Below are 21,007 nucleotides of genomic sequence, written 5' to 3'. Positions count from 1 at the left end.
TAAATCCAATGTAAATCATAGGATGCGTGAGAACATGAGGGCAACCATCAAGAATGATATTAGGGAAGCTAAAAGGCAGTTAGAGAGGAATATAGCAAACAAGGCAAAAGATGACCCAAACAATTTCTTTCAGTATTTTAAAAGTAAAACAACAGTCAAGGAGGAGATGCATCAGGAATAGTAAGGGGAATTAAAAAAAATACTGACAGTGAAATAGAAGTTGCTCTAAACTCACATTTTTCTGAGGTTCACATGTGAGAAAGTAGATAGATAATTTCTCAGCCATAAAAGTGATTACTAAGTAGGTACTGAGTGATTTGGAAATTATAGAGGGAAAAGTACTGATTGGATTAAATAGGCTAAAATCAAAGAAATTACCAGGATCAGATAATATTTATCCTCGATTTCTTAAGTAGGTTAGTGAGTATATATATAAACCCTTGACGCATATTTTTTAGGAAGTCACTTTGCACTGGGGAAATTCTGAAGGACTGGAAAATGGCAAACATTATCCCATTATATAAAAAGGGAGACCAGGCAGATCCAAGCAACTTATAGGCAAGTATGCCAAACGTGCATCACAGGTAAATTAATGGAAGGAAGTAGTAAAGGTAAGATTGAGCAACACACTGCAAGAACAGGAGTTTTACATGGGTTCAGAAGAGGTAGGTCATGTTTTACCACCATGTTGGAGTTCTATAAAGAAGCAACAAAATTATATGATCAAAGTGGAGCATATATTATTTACCTTGACTTAGCATAGAAGTGCCACATGAAATGTTGGGCATCAAAATAAAAGAAGTGGGAGTTCATGGGTGCAAAGTTACAGGAAGCAGAACTAACTAGCTGGTTAAGTTTGCAGATGATGCTAAGAAAGGTGGATTGGCAGATAATCTAGAATCTGTTGAATAATTACTAAAAGACCTGGACAGCATACAGGCTGGGACAGATTTGTGTCAGATGAAATTTACTGCAAGTAAATGTAAAGTATTACTTATATGAAGGAAAAATGTTGGCTCTGAATATACAATGGGAGGTCTGAAAATTGAAAGCACACCTTATGAGAAGGATTTAAGAATCATAATGGACTCGACACTATGGACTGCCAGTCAGTATTCAGATGCTACTAAGAAGGCTAACAGAATGTTAGGTTATATAGCATGATGTATAGAATACAAGTCCAAGGAGGTTATACTGAAACTTTATAACACACTGGTGAGTAGTGGAGTGGCGTACTGTGTATAGTTTTGGTCTCCAGGCTAAAAAAAAGGACATAGCAGTGCTGGAGGGCAGCTAGGCTGATAACAGAGCTAAAGGGGATGAATTTTGAGGAAAGAGGAAAAGAGCTGAGCATTTTTAGTTTAAGCAAAAGAATTTTAAGAGAACATATGATTAAAATGTTTAAAATTATGAAGGGAATTAATACAGTAGATCAATACTCTTATTTTAAAATAAGTTCATGAAGAGCACAGGGACACAGTTGGGAACTTGTTGAGGGTAAATTTCACACAAACATTAGTTAAATTTTCTTTACTCAGACTTTAGGGATTTTCAAAACTAGACTTGATGTTATTCTAGAAAACTTAAGTGGATAGTACTTTGTTGCGCTGAGTGGTCTGTTTTTATCTAATTTGTTCTAATAATCAGACTGTGCTTTATTTGCTCAAAATATATATCCAGTGTAGGGAACGCTTGTAGGAAGTTACACTGTTATCTTCATTACAGGAATTTTTTGAATTCCAGTAATACCTAAGTTACACTGTATTCAACTTATGGAAGTCATGAAGATCTTAACCTTCAGAGATCTAAATTGATAAAATGTTTATACATTTATAACCACGGTTGCAAATATGAAATTCTCTCAACATGCTTATGTTTCTATTTCAAAGTTGGAAATTTTGTTAAAAAGAATTTGGATGACTTCCATAATACACAACTACAGATCCTAATTGAGAACACTAAATAGCAATGGGGAGAATACTGGTAGTATTTCTAGTCTATGTCTATTGATGTCATGGTGATCCCTTTGCTAGACAATCTTGGGCAACTTTGGGGAAAAAGACCTATCAATATCTCAGATAATGAGTGAAATGTGGTTAATGCTGGGTTCACATATTAGTGGTATTTAATATAACTTTAGTTTATTAAACATCCTAACACTGCTGTGGTATTCTAGTGAAAGGTTTTGCAGAATGTAACAGTTCAAGCTGATATGCTGTCATTAAGCTATAGCATTATGATTGAACTGTAATTAATTGTGGCAATTTTGTGTGGTTATATTCACAATTTGTGAAATAGTTATGACTAGGCTCAACCGACTTTTAAGTTGACCACTTCTTAAGGCAATTCAATATGTAGATCCATTTGATATTTTATACAAACTCATTAATTTGGTTATATTGCATTTGAGCGGTATTACTTTAATACTCGTAGTTTCTGTTATTTTTGTGATGAAATTTACACTTTTTTTCTATATTGAGGTCGCCCTTTTGAACCCCCCTGATATTTACTACGTGGTGAGGCATTTGTACTCCATCAACATTAATTATTTCCAGAGACATAATTTTGTCTATTTTTCCAGCGATCGCTCACAAAAGCAAGGGAACGATGGGAGCACCAGAACTCTGCTCACATCATGTCGCTTTGTACCGCAAGCTGCAAGTAGTAAGTCTGTGATAAGCAGAATACCGGTACGCTTTCCACTCACGGGACGGAAGGACAATCCAGACCGCTTTTATATACACTGTGTGCACAATTATTAGGCAAGTTGTATTTTTGAGGATTAATTTTAATATGGAACAAACACAGTGCTATCAGTCAATCCAAAATGTTAATAAACCTGAAACCTGAATGTTTCACAACGGAAATGTGAGTGTGAACATCATCAGGGGAATACATATGTGCGCACAATTATTAGGCAACTATTAGTGTGCAGATTTATTATGCAACTAAAGGAAAAATGAAAATTTTCCCATCTCACTTGTTTATTTTCATCTGTTATAGTGAGAATAATAAACAAACACCTCAAAATTTACAAATAAACATCTCTGACATTTCAAAAAAAATAAATCAATCAATCAATGACCAATATAGCCACCCTTCTTTCCAATAACAGTCATAAGCCTTTCCATTCATGGAGTCTGTCAGTTTCTTGATCTGTTGACGATCAGCTTTTTGTGGAGCAGTGGCTACAGCCTCCCAGACACTCTTCAGAGAGGTGTATTGTTTTCTCCCCCGTAAATCTAGCGTTTAAGAAGTGCCCACAAGTTCTCGATAGGGTTTAGGTCAGATGAGGAAGGGGGGCCATGTCATTATTCCTTCATCTTTAAGGCCTTTACTGGCTGGCCACGCAGTGGAGAACTTCGATGCAAGTGATGGAGCATTGGCCTGCATAAAATTCATGGTCTTTTTCCTGTATCACTGTTTGAAGAAAGTGTCTTCGAAAAACTGGCAGTAGGTTTGAGAGTTGATTTTGAGTTCATCTTCAATGCAAAAAGGTCCAACTAGCTCATCTTTAAAAATACCAGCTCATACCAGTACTCCACCTCCACGTTGGAGTGGAGCTCTGTGCCCATTACTGATCCACAGGTCCATCCATCTGGTCCATCAAGAGTCACTCTCATCTCATCGGTCCATAAAACCTTTGAAAAAATCTGTCTTCAGATATTTCTTGGCCCAGTTTTGACGCGTTTCAACTTATGTTTCTTGTTCAGTGGTGGTTGGGTTTCAGCCCTCCTTACCTTGGCCATGTCTTTGAGCACTGAACACCTTGTACTTCTGGGCACTCCAGGTAGGTTGCAGCTCTGGAATATGAAAGTACTGGAGGATAATGGGTTCCTGGTAGCTTCACGTTTGATTCTTCTAAAAACTTTGGCAGCTAATTTGCGTCTTTTGTTCTCAACACGTTTCTTGCGACCCTGTTGATTATTTGCAACAAAATGTTTGATGGTTCTGTGATCACACACCAATATCTTAGCAATTCCAAAAGTGCTGCATCCCTCTGAAAGACAATTTTTGACTTTTCAGAGTCAGTTAAATCTCTTTTTTGGCCCATTTTGCCTGAGGAAAACTAGCTGCCTAATAATTCTGCACACCTTGATATAGGGTGCTGATCTCCTTAGGCCACACCCTCCCTCATTACACAAATACACATCACCTGACGTGCTTAAATCCAATAAGCATTCAAGTTAATACAGCTTGGAGTTGGAATAAACGCATTAAAAATGATGACATGGTCAAAATACTCACTTGCCTAATAATTGTGCACACAGTGTAGAAGCATAATAGCCTTAACCTCAATGAAAATAGTTTCCATTTAATTCTATTGGAATTGGATTGTAGCAATATTTTCACTGTGATGATAGTTTTACAATGATGCTCCGCCAAATGAATGCCAAATTCCAACAAGTCATCACAGCAACACTTACTCTGCACACTGTCTTGTAGCTTAACAGTTGCAGTTGTATTCATTCCACTCTACTGCACAATGTAGCATTTACCTTTTTATTTTAGTATCATCATGGGGCTGCACAATTCATTGTATATTAATAACTAGCCAACCCGCGGCGTACCATACACCGCATAATCAGGCAGTTTTTTAATGATTTTTAAGCACAGGGAGAAAATTAACATTTGAAAAATCGATAATGTAATAAATCAGCAAGAAATGCAACTTTGTAACAATGCACGGAACGAACCAACACACAATCGTCCATGGCTGAAAACTGGCGGACCAATCTTGTTGATGTGAGCGAAGGTAATGTAGACGCGCGCCTTCTGTTCTGACATATGTGTCGATGATGTATTGCTGGAAGAGTTTGCCACTGGAATGCAAGACACTAAATGAAGATCTCATGGCAAGCCTGAAAGCATAAAATTGGAGCTGTGTGACTCGCATTCTTTTTTCGGTTTGCTTTTACTCAACATGGGTAAATTGTATGGGCCAGCCTGGATCTCCGTAAGGGAATAGCAGTGGAAAAACCATGGGGTCATAGTTCATATTGAGAACAGAACTTGCGAGCATCTCCCCTTAGATATATGCAAATGTTGTGTTGTGCAGGAGGTTCCCTGTCTTCACCTACAAAGCACCAACATCAGTTTGACAGGACGGGGCGTTATACCTTCTCATATCCAGACCTGGATTTTCCATGAACACCATTCGTACAGCAGTAATAGAGTAACCGTGAGTGACAATGTCATGCATTTGCATGCAAGACTTTGTGAAGGGATTAACCTGGCGTATCATGTTGTCTAGTTGAAGCAACAAAATGTCACATGACGTGTCAGGATTGTTATATAAAAGGAGAGACCTGGTGGTAAATTTGACCGTGGATTCTGAAAGCATACGGCCCTTGTCCAGATGGTTGAGCGATGTGTGGCCCATTATCGCGAAAGCGAAAGCAGAGTTGTATTCCCTGATATGATCACAGTAATTTCGGGAAAGCGGGTTCTTGCCAGTCAAGAGGTCTTCTAATAAAGAGGGGGCTTGGATAGCGGGGCAAGACACCTTGCCGGCATGACAACACTTAGTGTAATGTCCGGATTTGTTGACCTCTGCTGGTCAATGAAGAGCATTGCAAGAAGCACATAGTGCGGTAGGTAGGCCAATGTTATGTTCTTGGACGTGAATGGCGGTATCTTCTTGAAAAGCTGCAGTAAAGTGAATGCAATGTTTGTGCATGAACGATTTAGTGCTGTGTTGACACTGAAGGGAATTGGAATGAGTTGTGTTGAGGCATTGCTGGCAATGTTCACATTGCATAATTCGTGGAGTGTGTTTTTAAATGCATGTTGAGAAATCTCTGCACTCGGAATGTTTTTGAACAAATCGTGCATTCAAAGGTCTTTTTGGAATGCGTTTGTTCAGTGGAGTGGGTGTGTAAATGTGCTTTGAGATATTTCTGGCGTGTGAAGGTTTTGGAGCATAGTGTTGACACTGAAAAGAATTCATCAGGGAATGTGTTTTGAGATGGTTAGTAAGGTATCTGCGTGCGTGAAAGTGTTTGTCGAAAATTTTCCATACAAATCTTTGCATTGAATGGATCTGCATATAGTTGTGGAGATCCATCTCACCAGTCGTTACAAAATGTGCAATTGAAGGTGAGAGTGGAATGAGTTTGTAAGTGTTTTTTGAGAGCGCGAGTTGTGAACTCTGAAGCTTTTGGAACAAAAGGTGCATTGAAAGTCCTGTGTGGAATGCGTGTGTTCAGGGGAGGGTGTCTTTAAATGTTTTTCAGGAAGAGGAGACTGGGCAGGTGAGGTCACATTTGTGTGGCGAGCAAGTGGGTGTGCACGCTGTGTGCACATACAGACAGAGTCAAAAGATGTCACCAGAAGGTAATCACGTGGGTATTTGAGAGGCATGAGAACCTCGTAATGCCCATGATCCAAAGGACTGCTAAAGAGCAGGGATATGAAGAGACGCTGGGCCAGATTGTAAACTCAAGGAGAGGCATGAGGGCGTTCTTGGAAGTAAATGCTGATAGTAGCTGGAAGGATTTGGGACATTGCCACAATTTCTGCCTCGCCACCATAGACTCCAGGCGTATTCATGTAATCAGCGTATTGTTGAGCAGACTGTATAACAATGCCTCTGTGACTAAGAACAACGGACACCACGTCACCGAAGTTATCCCAATGTTTCGAAACAAAGCTAACAGCCATGTTACGAAGTTTGAGAGCAACAGTTTCGTCAATGACATTCCTCCAAAAAAACCCGACTGACAGAAACAAACAGTTACCTGAAGCAGGAATTTCTATAACATTGAAAGAAGTGTTGTTTCCATGAAATACATTTGAAGCGGTAGCCATGGAGGGCAAAAGAACAGTCAACGTGGCTCACAGCTGGGTTTGGACCGCAGCACAGACCAAAGCGAGCGAGTGAGTATGTGTTTGATGAGCTGTTTGATTTGGCGGGCAGTGGTCTGATGTATGTTCCTGAGCACGTGGGAGGAGGGGTAGAGTTTCTGGGCGGGGCTTTGTTGTTCCTTTCGCATGGTTTTTCATGGTGGACGCGGACGGGTGTCGAAACCGAAAAGAATAATGAAAAGTCAACGTGGCTTAGACGTACATGTGGACTCCTAGCACAGACGAAAGGGGCTAACTGGGTGGTCGGTGAGTTTTTGCGTCCGGGCACATGGGCAGGCAGTGTGAATGCCTAAAGAGCGAGGGTAGAAGTGGGCCGGTGAAAAAGGAGTGTTAGTGGGCAGGGAAACATCTTCCGTATTTCTGCAGTTTGTCACGGATGCGAATTGCTGTATGTAGCGTGTAAAACAGTTTGCTACGGTGCACGCAGTTGTGCGTCGTAACCGAAAACTCGGTTTTTAAAGACTGCTTACTTCATTGTGTTTTAACCTCAGTTGTAAAGGATTGTTTTAAAGATCCCATATATAATCATATATATATGATTATGATTACAGCTGCCTTGATATACTAATGGTGAAATACTGCATTGCATTTAGTTCTCAGGCTCTGTGAGGAATAGAGGTTTCCTTGTTACAGACTGCATCAAACAACAAATGAGTGTTGTAATCAAACATGTAAGTATTCACAGTACATTTGTGAAACAAAGGCACCACAGGTAACTGTGCTAAACTCATTTTAGGAGTCTGATCCCTAACAATACCTCCCTATTATAAAAAATAAAAAAAAAATCTTGGGAGGGAAACAAGACGTGATCTTCTTGGAAGAAAATTTGACGTCCCGCGAGAGACACTTTAACGTCCCGCGAGACAAAGCAGTGAGACAAAATTCAAAACAATTTCATGGACATCTAACCTAGCAGTTGTTGGAACGCATTTGGCAGACACACTTCATGTGCTCCCAGATATTAACACAACAACGAGCAACAAGCAGAACGTGCAGCTTGCCAGACAACTCATTCTGACCGCTTCTCCTTAGCATGCGTTCATCCAAACCTTGGTTTAATATTTCAACAATATAAGGTTTCTTGTTGTATTATACCTACAACAGAATGTCATTCAGTTCCTGAAGGGCCTTTATGAATTTCTTAAAGACAGTTAATGCTTAAGTTTAATTTTCTCTAGCTTAAAGATAACAAGATGGAAAGTATTTTGTTAAACTACTCTAATGTCACTCCTGACATAACTAATAAACAAGGGTCTTTGTCTTCAAATGTTCACATTCATGCTAAAACTCTGTGTCATTTTTTGACTCGGGTAAAGTTTAAAAGGCAAATTAAACTATGTTGTCAGTAGTAGCTTATATCAACTAAAGTTGTTTGCAGATTTCTCTCTCTTTTTTCCTTCCTTCCTTTATAGGATGTTCAGATTGTTTTGCATGCCATTACTACATCCTGAACGACTAATGCAACTCTATGTATGTGCAAGTTACTTATTCCTCTCACTATCTCACCAGTCTTTTTAGTGGAACAAGAAGAGGGACAGAGTTTATTCAGTACTGAATGGATTCTCTTCATTGGCTTACAGTTTCTGTTTTTGCCTTTTGTCCACAACACCCTTGTGTTTACAACTGAAAAAAATGAATATTTTTCAAAACACATTACAGAGCTGGGGACTTCTGAAAATGCTGGGTCATTTCTGAAAACATGCAGACTCCATTGCGCTCTGGTTGGTCCAGGTTTATGATGTGGCTGCTCCCTGATTGGAGCCTGTTCATTGCAATTTTTGGTTGCCGCTTATTGTGTTGATTACCTGTATATATCTAAATTGCATTACGTGTGATTATTAAGAAATCGTGGTCAAGCGATTACTTGCACAGCACGATATAGTCACCAGTACATTTGGTCCAATTGACCTGCCATAACGTCAGTGCTCAGAAAATACATGTATGATACACACTCACTGAGGTCACTGCAGAAAGGATATCAGGAAATTGACGGTGACATGAGAAAATTGGGTTTGAAAATACTCACCGTACAAGACAGCTGAATGTAAATTCTTACATGACAAATTCTTCCGATCATGCAACCACTCAACCACCTTTTTAAAATTAAAACCTAGTGTTGTGAAAGTAGCATTAGGTTCTTTGGTTTGTTGTTAAAGCACTACATGCTTTTAACTGTATCTCAAGATCTTGCAAGTCTTTTAATCAGATGTTAATATCAATCCTTTAGTCCTGATTAAAACTGTGCTTTTTCGTCTTGGCTGTGGAATAATCTGCTCCTCTCAATCAGGTTGTTCCCCACTGCAAGTACTTCTGAATTATATTTAACTCTTTTAGGGCTAATTTTTTTTTGTTTCTTTTCTCCCAGGGCAGAATATTTTTCCAAAAAACACACTTTTTTAAAAAAAAGAACACAAAGCAATGGTTTAACACATCAACTCAAAAAATATTTATTTTTAACAAATGTTACTGTCTTGTATGTTGTATTAGCCTGCATACTATATGATATCACATACATGTTACACAGCAAAGTCCTGCAAAGTATGATATCGCTCAAAGGAGCCAATTGCATGCATTGCCACGTTGCACTGCTAACAATATGTGCTGTACCGGTGCCTCCTTTTCAATTGTCTGTTGGTGCACACAACACAGTAAGGTTTTTTTTTTTTTAACTCATATGTTGCAGGAAAGTGGTGCTCAGTCAGCCTGTCTGGCACTGGTCTTTGTGATGGGTTTTCATGTTTTGCCAAAGGCACTGCAACATTCTCTACCAGCAAGCTGTCAACCACCTTCTTGCAGAAATCTGCTGCAGTCACAGTGATGTCACTGTTTGCCTGCTTGAACAATATATAGCCATTTGTAAGTGCAATCTCACATGTGGTACCACTTGGTGGACTTATGGCCGTAAGCATATGAGCCCAGCATCTAATCCAGTCGTTTTATAGTTATACTCCTCAAGTGCAACTGGCTTGTCAAGCTTCCTAACTTCTGGGTTTCCCTTTTGATGAATAACTTTCTCACATATATTGTTAGTGTGTATTGTAGAGAGACAAGTCACTTGTTTGACATCGTGCCATGCCACTGCCACCAAGTTTTCCGCCCGCATGAAAACCGTATTGTCACCACTTTTCATCTTCAGCCTGTCTGGCTTCAACTGTGAAGGCATGTGCTTCCTGTTCACCCTCATTATGCCACATGCTCCAATTCCCCTGCTCTGTATCTTCATGAACAATTCTGGTGATGTATAAAAATTGCTTATGTACACAACATGACAATTGTTCATAGCCCTGAAGCATCTCCAGCACAACCTGACTTGTCAAGGGACAGTTCTCTCTTTCAAAGTAATAAATTTCCTGTATATGTGATTACTTTCAGGCAGAAACCAGTGTTTGCTTCTGCCAGTACAAAATACTTTATGCCATACTTTGTGGGCTTGTCTGGCATATACTAGTGGGGAAAAAAGGCGTCCCTTGTACTTACTTTACCATTGATTTATCCACAGACAAATCACGGCCAGGCTGATAAAATTGTTTATGTGTTGGATTCCATAATGTCAAGTAGGTGTTGAACTTTATACATGGGGTTATAGCCTGGCTCACCCCTTGGGATTTGCTTCTGGTTATCACAGAAGTGAATAAAACTTTGCAGGAACACGTACCTATCAAGTAGCATTACCTGCCCAAAGCCACAAGGGGAGAAAGCTCGTTTGGACCAATGCTCCTTGAAGTTATATAACCAATCTACTCCCACCTCTATTTGTAATGCCACAAAGCCCTTTATCTCGTCTTTTGTTGTGGGTTTCCACTTTGAAAAACGAGAATGCAGTGTAAGCGCAGCCTGCAATTCAAAAAATTGCTCTGCATACCTGTTTGTCTTGTCTGTTGAGGCACCGACAATCAGAAATCCTGAAGGCTGACTTTGCAGCTTTGATTAAAGACACGAAGGAGAGGACCCCATCGGCAAAGATCTTCGTTTCGGGTCCACTACCTCTCGTCAGACGATCCAACGAGTACTACAGTCGTCTGCTAGGACTGAACGACTGGCTACAGGGTTTCTGCAAGAAGAAGGATGTTGGTTTCATCAACAATTGGAATCTCTTTTTGGAAAGGCCGCGTCTCTTCAAGTGTGATGGCCTGCATCCGAACAGTTTCTGCGCCCGGGTCCTCTCCGAAAACATATCGAAGGTAATTCGTTTTCTTGACTATCTATCTCTGCTCTTAACCCCTTCCGAAATAATACTGTTGTGCCAGGACATGATGAATGTTTAATAGAGTCTTCCGTTAAAGTGCACACCATTAATACTGTAATAAGCAATCTCAATGCACGTAGAAAACCTAGGAAATACGGCATAAACTCCAATAATCTAATTAAAATCACTATTTTAGAGGAACAATGTATTAAAACTATAAAAACATCACAGATTAAACAAAAATACACACAGAGCGGCTAATAATAATAATTTAGTTCCTATTCCAAATAACAATAACACATAGTACTCATCTCTGCACCTCCGAAACATTAAATATGGCACTATTAAATGTTAGAGCTTTAACTAACAAAACGTTTTTTATCAACGATCTTATTAGTGATAAAAAAATAGATCTTATTGCACTAAATGAAACATGGCTTAATTCAGATGCAGCGCGCAGTTTTAATCGAATCTGCCTCCGGATTACAGTTTTACTCATGCAAACCGCCAGGGAAAAGGGGATTGGCTAACATTTACTCGAGCCGATTAAAATGTAAAGATGTCAGTTTTGGTAAGTTCAAGTCCTTTGAGTATCTACGCCGTTGTTATTCATGGAGATTCTCAAGTTCTAGTACTATCCGTGTATAGACCTCCTAAATATAACGTCGTTTTTGAGGAATTCTCTGACTTAATGTCAATTTTAATTACTAACTATGACACACTCCTAATAGTTGGCGACTTTAATTTTCATATAGATAATCAGTGTGATCTAAAAGTAAAAGAATTTATGAACCTCCTGGATTCTTTTGATTTGAGACAACTCATAAATCAGCCTACACATAAAGCAGGTCATACATTAGACTTAGTGATTACTAAAGGACTGAAAGTTGATATAAAACAGATCATTGATATTGGTCTATCAGACCATTTTCTTCTACTTTTAATATAGAAATAATGATAAAAACACTCATGAGAAGCATATTGTTAAAAAACGCTTCTTTGATTCGGCAGCAGCTTTAAAACTTACAAACATTTTAAGCAATCAGTCCGTTTATAGTGCCAGCTATAATAGCGAGGACAATGTAAATAGTAAGGTGGAAAGATTTAATTCTAAAGTGAGAGCTGCTGTTGACATAGTTGCACCTGAAAAGACAGTGAAAAAATCTTCTAGCATTGTTATACCATGGAAGACCCAAAGAGTGTCTGATTTAAAGAGAACATGCCATAGAGCTGGCGTCAATGGAGGAAGACTAAACTTACTATCCACCACGAAATATTAAAAGTCAAAATAACAGAATACAATAACACTGTCCGTCTTGAGAGCGCTGCTATTTCTCAAGATTATAAATAACAATGCTAGTAATCCCAGAGTCTTATTTTCTACAATTGATCGCCTACTAAACCCAGGTAGCTCAAAGGAATGCCTCCTAAGTGCTTCCAGTGAAACCTGTGAGGCTGTCGCTGTATTTTCAATCAAAAAATTAATGATATTAGAAATAACATAGTATATCTCCCCAACACTAAGGATCCTCCTAAACCCCAGCATCCTGTTATAAACAAATTAAACTCTTTCACTAGGATAGATTTACCTGATTTACAAAAAATAATCTCTCAATTAAAACCCTCCACCGCGTCCTTGACCCGATACCAACAAGGTTTTTCAAAGAAGTATCAGGCGTGCTAATTGATAATGTTCTTGACATAGTAAATTCGTCACTAGATACTGGGGTCTTCCCAGACTGTCTTAAGACTGCTGTAGTTAAACCCCTACTTAAGAAACATAATCTTGACCCTCGCTCTTGAAAATTTTAGACCCATCTCTAACCTGCCTTCTTAAGTAAAGTTCTGAGAAGGCAGTCATTATGCAGTTAAATGACCACCTAAATAAACATGCTATTCTTGATAAATTTCAGTCAGGTTTTAGAACAAATCACAGCACAGAAACTGCACTCGTTAAAGTAGTAAATGACTTGCGGGTAAATGCAGACAGAGGCCATTTATCTGTTCTCATCCTCTTAGATCTGAGTGCTGCATTTGACACCATTGATCACAACATTCTTAGAAATCGCCTTAGTCAATGGGTGGGCCTCTCTGGCAGTGTCTTAAATTGGTTTGAATCCTACCTGACAGGGAGAAAATTTTTGTTAGTTGTGGGAATTACAACTCGAAGACACATGATATCCAATATGGTGTTCCACAAGGCTCTATCCTGGGTCCGCTGTTATTCTCAATCTACATGCTTCCGTTAGGTCAGATTATCTCAGGGCACAACGTGAGCTACCACAGCTATGCTGATGACACACAGCTGTACTTATCAATAGCACCTGATGACCCTGATTCTATTGATTCACTAACACAATGTCTGACTTGTATCTCAGAATGGATGAATAGTAATTTTCTCAAGTTAAATAAAGAAAACTGAAATTTTAGTGATCAGCAATAATGGATACAATGAGGCTATTAGAAATAAACTGGATACATTAGGATTAAAAGTCAAGACGGAGGTAAAAAGCTTAGGGGTGATTGTTGACTGTAATCTGAATTTTAAATCACATATTAATCAGATCATTAGGACAGCATTTTTCACTTAAGAAACATAAGTAAAGTTAGACCTCTTATATCACTGAAAGATGCTGAGAAATTAGTTCAGCGTTTGTTTTCAGTCGACTAGATTACTGTACGCACTCCTCTCAGGACTACCCAAAAAGATATAAATCGTTTGCAACTAGTGCAGAATGCAGCTGCTAGAATCCTAACTAGGAAAAGAAAATCAGAACACATTTCTCCAGTTTTATGTCACTACACTGGTTACCTGTGTCATTCAGAATTGACTTTAAAATTCTGCTTATGGTTTATAAAGCCTTAAATAATCTGCCCCATCTTATATATCGGAATGTCTGACACCTTATATTCCAAATCGTAACCTCAGATCCTCAAATGAGTGTCTCCTTAGAATTCCAAGAACAAAACTTGAAAGAAGTGGTGAGGCGGCCTTCTGCTGCTATGCACCTAAAATCTGGAATAGCCTGCCAATAGGAATTCGCCAGGCTGATACAGTAGAGCACTTTAAAACATTGCTGAAAACACATTACTTTAACATGGCCTTTTTATAACTTCATTTTAATCTTAATTTAACTTAATCCTGATACTCTGTATGTTCAATTCATCATAATAACTATTCATGGTGGCTCTAAAATCGGTACTGACCCCTACTCTCTTTTCTGTTTCTTTTTCCGGTTTCTTTGTGGTGGTGGCGCACCTACTCAAAGCTTCATGATGCTCCAACAATGATGGACGGATTAAAAGGAAGAAGTCTACGTGACCATCATCATCATCAAGCCCTTCCGTGAGAACCCTAAATCCAAAGAGGACTGTTTCATTTATGTTAGGTAGAATGCCCAGAGGGGACTGGGCGGTCTCATGGTCTGGAATCCCTACAGATTTTATTTTTCTCCAGCCGTCTGGAGTTTTTGTTTTTCTGTCCCCTGGCCATTGAACCTTACTCTTATTCGATGTTAATGTTGATTTATTTTGTTTTATAATTGTGTCTTTCATTTTTCTATTCTTTAATATGTAAAGCACTTTGAGCTACTGTTTGTATGAAAATGTGCTATATAAATAAATGTTGTTGTTGTCTGACAGTAGCTGAAAGGCAGCCTCAGGATAGAACAGCCTGAAGTAGTCCAGCGGCTGGTAATCTGTCGTGTCCAAAAGCAAGCCATGCCATCTTGTGAAGTCCAGTTTGGCTCCCATGGATCAATGTCTGGGTATTCCTGCTACACCTTGCCATAGGTGCATCGGCTATGCAAAATGTCCTCGGCTGGCACGGCATCAATTTCTGTATGGACACTGTAGTTCCAGTAAGAACAGTACGCTGCTAAGCTAACAAGAAGCCATGGATTACAAGTGACATCAAGGGTCTTTTGAACCAGAAGAAAAGGGCTTTTAAAGGCGGTGATCAGCATTGCTCAAGCGCGTGCAGAAGGAACTCCGAGTCCAGCTCAGGAGCTGTACAGGAGAAAGCTGGAGCAGAAGTTGCAGAATAACAGCATGAAGGAAGTGTGGGATGGGATGAAGAACATCACTGGCTGCAGCTCGAAGTGGGGTGCCACCATCGAGAGAGCAAACCAAATGAACAACTTCTTTAACAGGTTTGACCACCCTAACCAACTTTCACCTCTGAGTACTGCATCCTCCACCCATCCTTCTGCTGATACCAGCATAGGAGAGAGAGTTTCTCCCCACCCACAATTACAGCAGCCCAGGTAAGCAGAGAGCTGAGGAGACTTTGTGCCAGCAAAAGCAGTGGGTCCAGATGGAGTATCACCACGACTGCTGAAGGCCTGTGCGCTGGAGCTGGGGAGTTCTCTACAGCGCATCTTCAACCTGAGCCTGGAACAGGGTAGAGTCCCGAGGCTTTGGAAAACATCTTGCATCACTCCAGTCCCAAAGGTATCACATCCTGGTGAGCTGAATGACTTCCGGCCTGTTGCTCTGACATCACATGTGATTAAGCCCATGGAGCGGCTGCTGCTTCACCACCTGAGGCCACAGGTCCGCCACACCCTCGACCCTTTGCAGTTCGCATACCAGGAGAAGGTGGGGGCGGAGGATGCCATCATCTATATGTTACACCGATCCCTATCCAACTTGGACAGAGGCAGTGGTGATGTAAGAATTATGTTTCTGGACTTCTCTAGCGCCTTCAACACCATCCAACCTCTGCTCCTTAGGGACAAGCTGACAGAGATGGGAGTAGATTCATACCTGGAGGCATGGATTGTGGACTGTTTTACAGACAGACCTCAGTATGTGTGTCTCAGGAACTGCAGGTCTGACATTGTGGTCAGCAACACAGGAGTGCCGCAGGCGACTGTACTTTCTCCGGTCCTGTTTAGCCTATATACATCGGACTTCCAATACAACTCGGAGTCCTACCACGTGCAAAAGTTCGCTGAAGACTGCTATCGTGGGCTGCATCAGGAGTGGGCAGGAGGATAAGTATAGGAACCTAATCAAGGACTTTATTAAATGGTGCGACTCAAACCACTTACACCTGAACACCATCAAAACCAAGGAGCTAGTGGTGGATTTTAGTAGACCCAGGCCCTTCCTGGACCCCGTGATTATCAGAGGTGACTGTGTGCAGAGGGTGTAGACCTATAAATACCTGGGAGTGCAGCTGGATGATAAATTGGACTGCCAATACTGATGCTCTGCGCAAGAGGGGACAGAGCTGACTATACTTCCTTAGAAGGCTGGCATCCTTGAGCATCTGCAATAAGATGCTACAGATGTTCTATCAGACGGTTGTGGCAAGTGCCCTCTTCTTACGCAGTTGTGCGCTGGGGAGGCAGCATAAAGAAGGATGCCTCACACCTGGACAAACTGGTGAGGAAGGCAGGCTCTATTGTAGGCACGGAACTGGACAGTTTTGACCTCTGTGGCAGAGCGACGGGTGCTGAGCAGGCTCCTGTCAATAATGGAGAATCCACTGCATCCACTGAACAGGATCATCTTCAGACAGAGGAGCAGCTTCAGCAACAGACTGCTGTCACTGTCCTGCTCCACTGACAGACTGAGGAGAACGTTCCTCCCCCACACTATGTGACTCTTCAATTCCACCCGGGGGGTAAATGTCAACATTATACAAAATTATTGTCTCTTATACCTGCATTTTTATCACTCTTTAATTTAATATTGTTTTTTATCAGTATGCTGCTGCTGAAGTATGTGAATTTCCCCTTGGGATTAATAAAGTATGTATGTATCTATTTGTTGTTGCTGCTAAATGTAATATATATTTTTTTTAATATATAAATACAGTAGGACCTCGGTTCACGACCATAATTCGTTCCAAAACTCTGGTCGTAAACCGATTTGGTCGTGAACCGAAACAACTTCCCCCATAGGACTGTATGTAAATACAATTAATCTGTTGGCACAAATATAGTTAATTAAACCATAAAATGCACAGCATAATAGTAAGCTAAATGTAAAAACATTGAACAACACTGAGAAAACCTTGAACAACAGAGAAAACTAACACTGCAATAGTTTGCGCTATAGCGCTACCAACCGCCGGCTAAAAGCACTTTTTAAATGAGTTTTAAGCACAGGGAAAAAAATTAACATTTGAAAAAATCTGTAATTTAATAAACCACCAAGAAAAATAACATTGCAACAATGCACGCTACGAACAGATCGCTGGAGACATAAGTGAAAACAAAATCAAGCCCAGTGCATTCTTTAACTGCCTTCCTACCTTAATGTATCCAGCTCTCTCTCGCGCTGCCTCTGTGTGTGTGTGTGTGTGCGTCTCTCTCGCACTGTCTGTGTGTGTGCGCGTCTCTCTCGCACTGTCTGTGTGTGTGCGCGGCCTCTCTGCGCTGCCTGTGTGTGTGCCTCTCTCATGCTGCCTGTGTGTGTGTGTGTGTGTGTGTCTGTGTGTGTGTCTGTGTGTCATGCTCTCTCTCTTGCTCGCTGCACAGGGAGAGACTGAACATGTACAAACCGAAAGGGAAACTGGCTTGTTCGTATATCGAGTGTGTGGTCGTGAACCGAGGCAAAAGTTTGGCGAACTTTTTGGTGGTAAACCGAGTAGTATGTGTATCGGGACGTTTGTGAACCGAGGTTCCACTGTAATACACTTTATGTGTTTAAGATGAAAATGTGTCTTGGTTTTACTGAACATGATAATTGTATTTGTTTGATTTTTTATGTCTGAACGCTGTGGATCACAAAAAATGTACTGCATAGACTTTCTTTACAAACTAATTGATTGCACTTTAAGAATTTTATGAGAAAGCAATTGGCAAATGATGGAGTTAATGAAAATGAAGAAAAAAAAAAAAAGTAAAAAAATACAACAAGTGAGAACTACTGAAAATGATCTCAAAGATATTGGAAGGATGGGAAAAAAAATTGAAAAGGAAAATGTATATACTTACTGAGATGGCAGTGGCCTATGGCCTCGACGAAGGGCTTCTCCAAGTGGAGAGTTCTCAAGGGTTTTAAACTTCTCCTGACAGGTCTTCATATATGACATTTTTCCAGCTAGGTAACCACAGACACCAGCAACTAAAGACAAAGAAGGTTTTTACTTTTTCTGTTACACCTGTTTCAAAGAGCAAATAACATAATAATACAGTATAAACATTTTAATTACTGCAATTTCCTGATACTACAAATTTTATAAGTGGATTTTAACATTATTTCATTACACCTCTAAATAACAGATGATTACTTTAATGACTTCATTATTCTTGCATCTAAAAGGTGTGCTGAATCAGTAAGGTTTCCAGTTCTAAAATACTATAAAAAGTAGGCACGTTCCAATCAGGTTTTTTCAGGTCTGATACCAATCACTGATATCAAATTGCTAGATTGGCCAATTCTATTTTTTTTTTTATTTTATTTCTTTATAAACTCCTCTGTGGCCGTAAGGTGGTTGGTGCCTGTCGTGGCGGCAATCCCCGAACCCGTTGGTGGACACTGGCGGTGAGGGATGCTGTCAAGCTAAAGAAGGAGTCCTATAGGACCCTTTTGTCCTGTGGGACTCTGGAGGCAGCTAATAGGTACCGGCAGGCATCGGGAACAGTGCCTCTGGATTGGCAGACTGGGGTGGTGGTCCCCCTCTTCAAAAAGGGGGACCGGAGGGTGTGTTCCAACTACAGAGGGATCACACTCCTCAGCCTCCCTGGAAAAGTCTATTCGGGGGTTCTGGAGAGGAGGGTCTGTCAGATAGTCGAACCTCAGATCCAGGAGGAACACTGAGGTTTTCGTCCTGGTCGCGGAACAGTGGACCAGCTCTACACCCTTAGCAGAATCCTGGAGGGTGCATAGGAGTTTGCCCAACCAGTCTACATGTGTTTTGTGGGCTTGGAAAAGGCGTTTGACCGTGTCCCTCGGGGAATCCTGTGGGGGGTGCTACAGAAGTGTGGGGTACCGGACCCCCTGATAAGAGCTGTTCGGTCCCTGTGCAACCGGTGTCAGAGCTTAGTCCGCATTGCTGGCAGTAAGTCGAGCCTGTTTCCAGTGAGAGTTGGACTTCGCCAGGGCAGCCCTTTGTCACAGATTCTGTTCACAATTTTTATGGACAGAATTTCTAGGCACAGCCAGGGTGTTGAAGGGGTCCGGTTTGGTGGACTCAGGATTGGGTCACTGCTTTTTGCAGATGATGTTGTCCTGTTTGCTTCATCAGGTCGTGATCTTCAGCTCTCTCTGGAACGGTTAGCAGCCGAGTGTGAAGCAGCTGGGATGAGAATCAGCACCTCCAAATTCGAGACCATGGTCCTCAGCCGGAAAAGGGTGGAGTGCCCTCTCAGGGTTGGGGGGGGAGAGATCTTGCCCCAAGTGAAGAAGTTCAAGTATCTCGGGGTCTTGTTCACGAGTGAGGGAAGAATGGACCGTAAGATAGAAAGGCGGATCGGTGCGGCATCCGCAGTGATGCGGGCTCTGCATCGGTCTGTCGTGGTGAAAAAAAGAGCCGAGCCGTAAGGCAAAGCTCTCAATTTACCAGTCGATCTACATTCCTACCCTCACCTATGGTCATGAGCTATGGATAGTGACCGAAAGAACGAGATCGCGAATACAAGTGGCTGAAATGAGTTTCCTCCGCAGGGAAGACCCAGGACACGCTGGAGGGACTATGTCTCCCGGCTGGCCTGGGAACATCTCGGGATTCTCCCGGAAGAGCTGGAAGAAGTGGCCGGGGAGAGGGAAGTCGGGCCTCTCTGCTTAAGCTGCTCCCCCTGTGACCCAACCCCGGATAAGCGGAAGAGGATGGATGGATGGATGGATGGATGGCAAGCTCCTGCATAACCAGAGGCAGAGAAATATTATGGTCTTTACTGAAGTTTTAACTGTAGTACATCAATAATTAATTTATAGACAAGAGGTGTTACCTATTTTTTCATTAACAAAATCAAATTCTGTAGGCTTATTGTGTTTTTTATATATAATTTTTAATGCAGCTACAGAGATCTGGCTGTGGTCAACTAAAGGTGATGGATCATTATAATATGCTAACATACCTTGAGAGACAGAAAAATTCACCAATAAGTCAATTATTTTGCAAGTGACAACAAACCAAACTAGTTTTTCAGAGCTGTTGAAAAGAAATTTGAAGATACTGGACAAGCGGAGGACAAAAAAGTATCTGCATCAAATGAAAATGTTGTGAACTTGGTGTCCCAACACATTCAAGTCCAAGTAAATTACAAATGCATTTCAAATAATGCAGAGTAGAAAGGGATACCACCATAAATCCTTGGCTAGTTATAAGGGGAAGAATCAAATCTTTATAAAAGGTTTATTTCACAAAAAACCTCTGTAAATACATGAAGCGCTGAAGAACACACTATGCAAAAAGAAGTTGCCAGCAAGGACACCATAAATCCCTGGCTAGTTATAAGGGGAAGAATCAAATCTTTATAAAAGGTTTATTTCACAAAAAACCTCTGTAAATACATGAAGCGCTGAAGACCACACTATGCAAAAAGAAGTTGCCAGCAAGGACACCCAAAGGCAAGCAAATTCCAAAATAGAAATCCTAAGAAAAAGAAAAATAAAGAGCAAAACAGGCAAAAATCCAATGAATCCCAAAATAAAACGGGACTAAACTAGACAACTAATCACCAAAGCAAATCCAAAATGAATGGCCAGAAATTGTGGAAAACTCCCCAGAATTACAGGACAAAAGGCAGTTCCTGAAAGAGATGGGCAAGGGACCATCTCTTGGGGGGTGTGGGGAAGGGCACTCACTAAAACATGAAATAAACACAGGGAGCTAAAATACATAAAACTAAAACAAAGAAAAATACACAATAAAAAAAAGACAAAACATGAATTTCCTTTCCTTAAGAGGAAGAAGGAAATACAGTGAAGTTGGTTTAGAAAGATGCCAGTATATCAAAAACAACAAAAGGACAAAAGGATTTCAGTTTTGCACTT

The 21,007-nt window shown here is 40.7% G+C and overlaps 1 protein-coding gene across 1 annotated transcript in view; it reads right to left on the bottom strand.

Annotated features, from left to right (window-relative positions):
• Window positions 1-21,007, bottom strand: part of LOC120527591 (OCIA domain-containing protein 1-like) — a 93,317-nt gene that overhangs the window by 54,579 nt on the left and 17,731 nt on the right. Inside the window, exon 5 of the mRNA XM_039751184.1 lies at window positions 18,004-18,133. Within this exon, the coding sequence (XP_039607118.1) occupies window positions 18,004-18,133 (130 nt within the window). The remainder of the gene's footprint in view (window positions 1-18,003; window positions 18,134-21,007) is intronic.

The sequence above is a fragment of the Polypterus senegalus genome, chromosome 4 (assembly GCF_016835505.1).
Source record: "Polypterus senegalus isolate Bchr_013 chromosome 4, ASM1683550v1, whole genome shotgun sequence".
In the NCBI taxonomy this organism is placed as follows: Eukaryota; Metazoa; Chordata; class Cladistia; order Polypteriformes; family Polypteridae; genus Polypterus; species Polypterus senegalus.
This window is presented reverse-complemented; position numbering and strand designations above follow the sequence as displayed.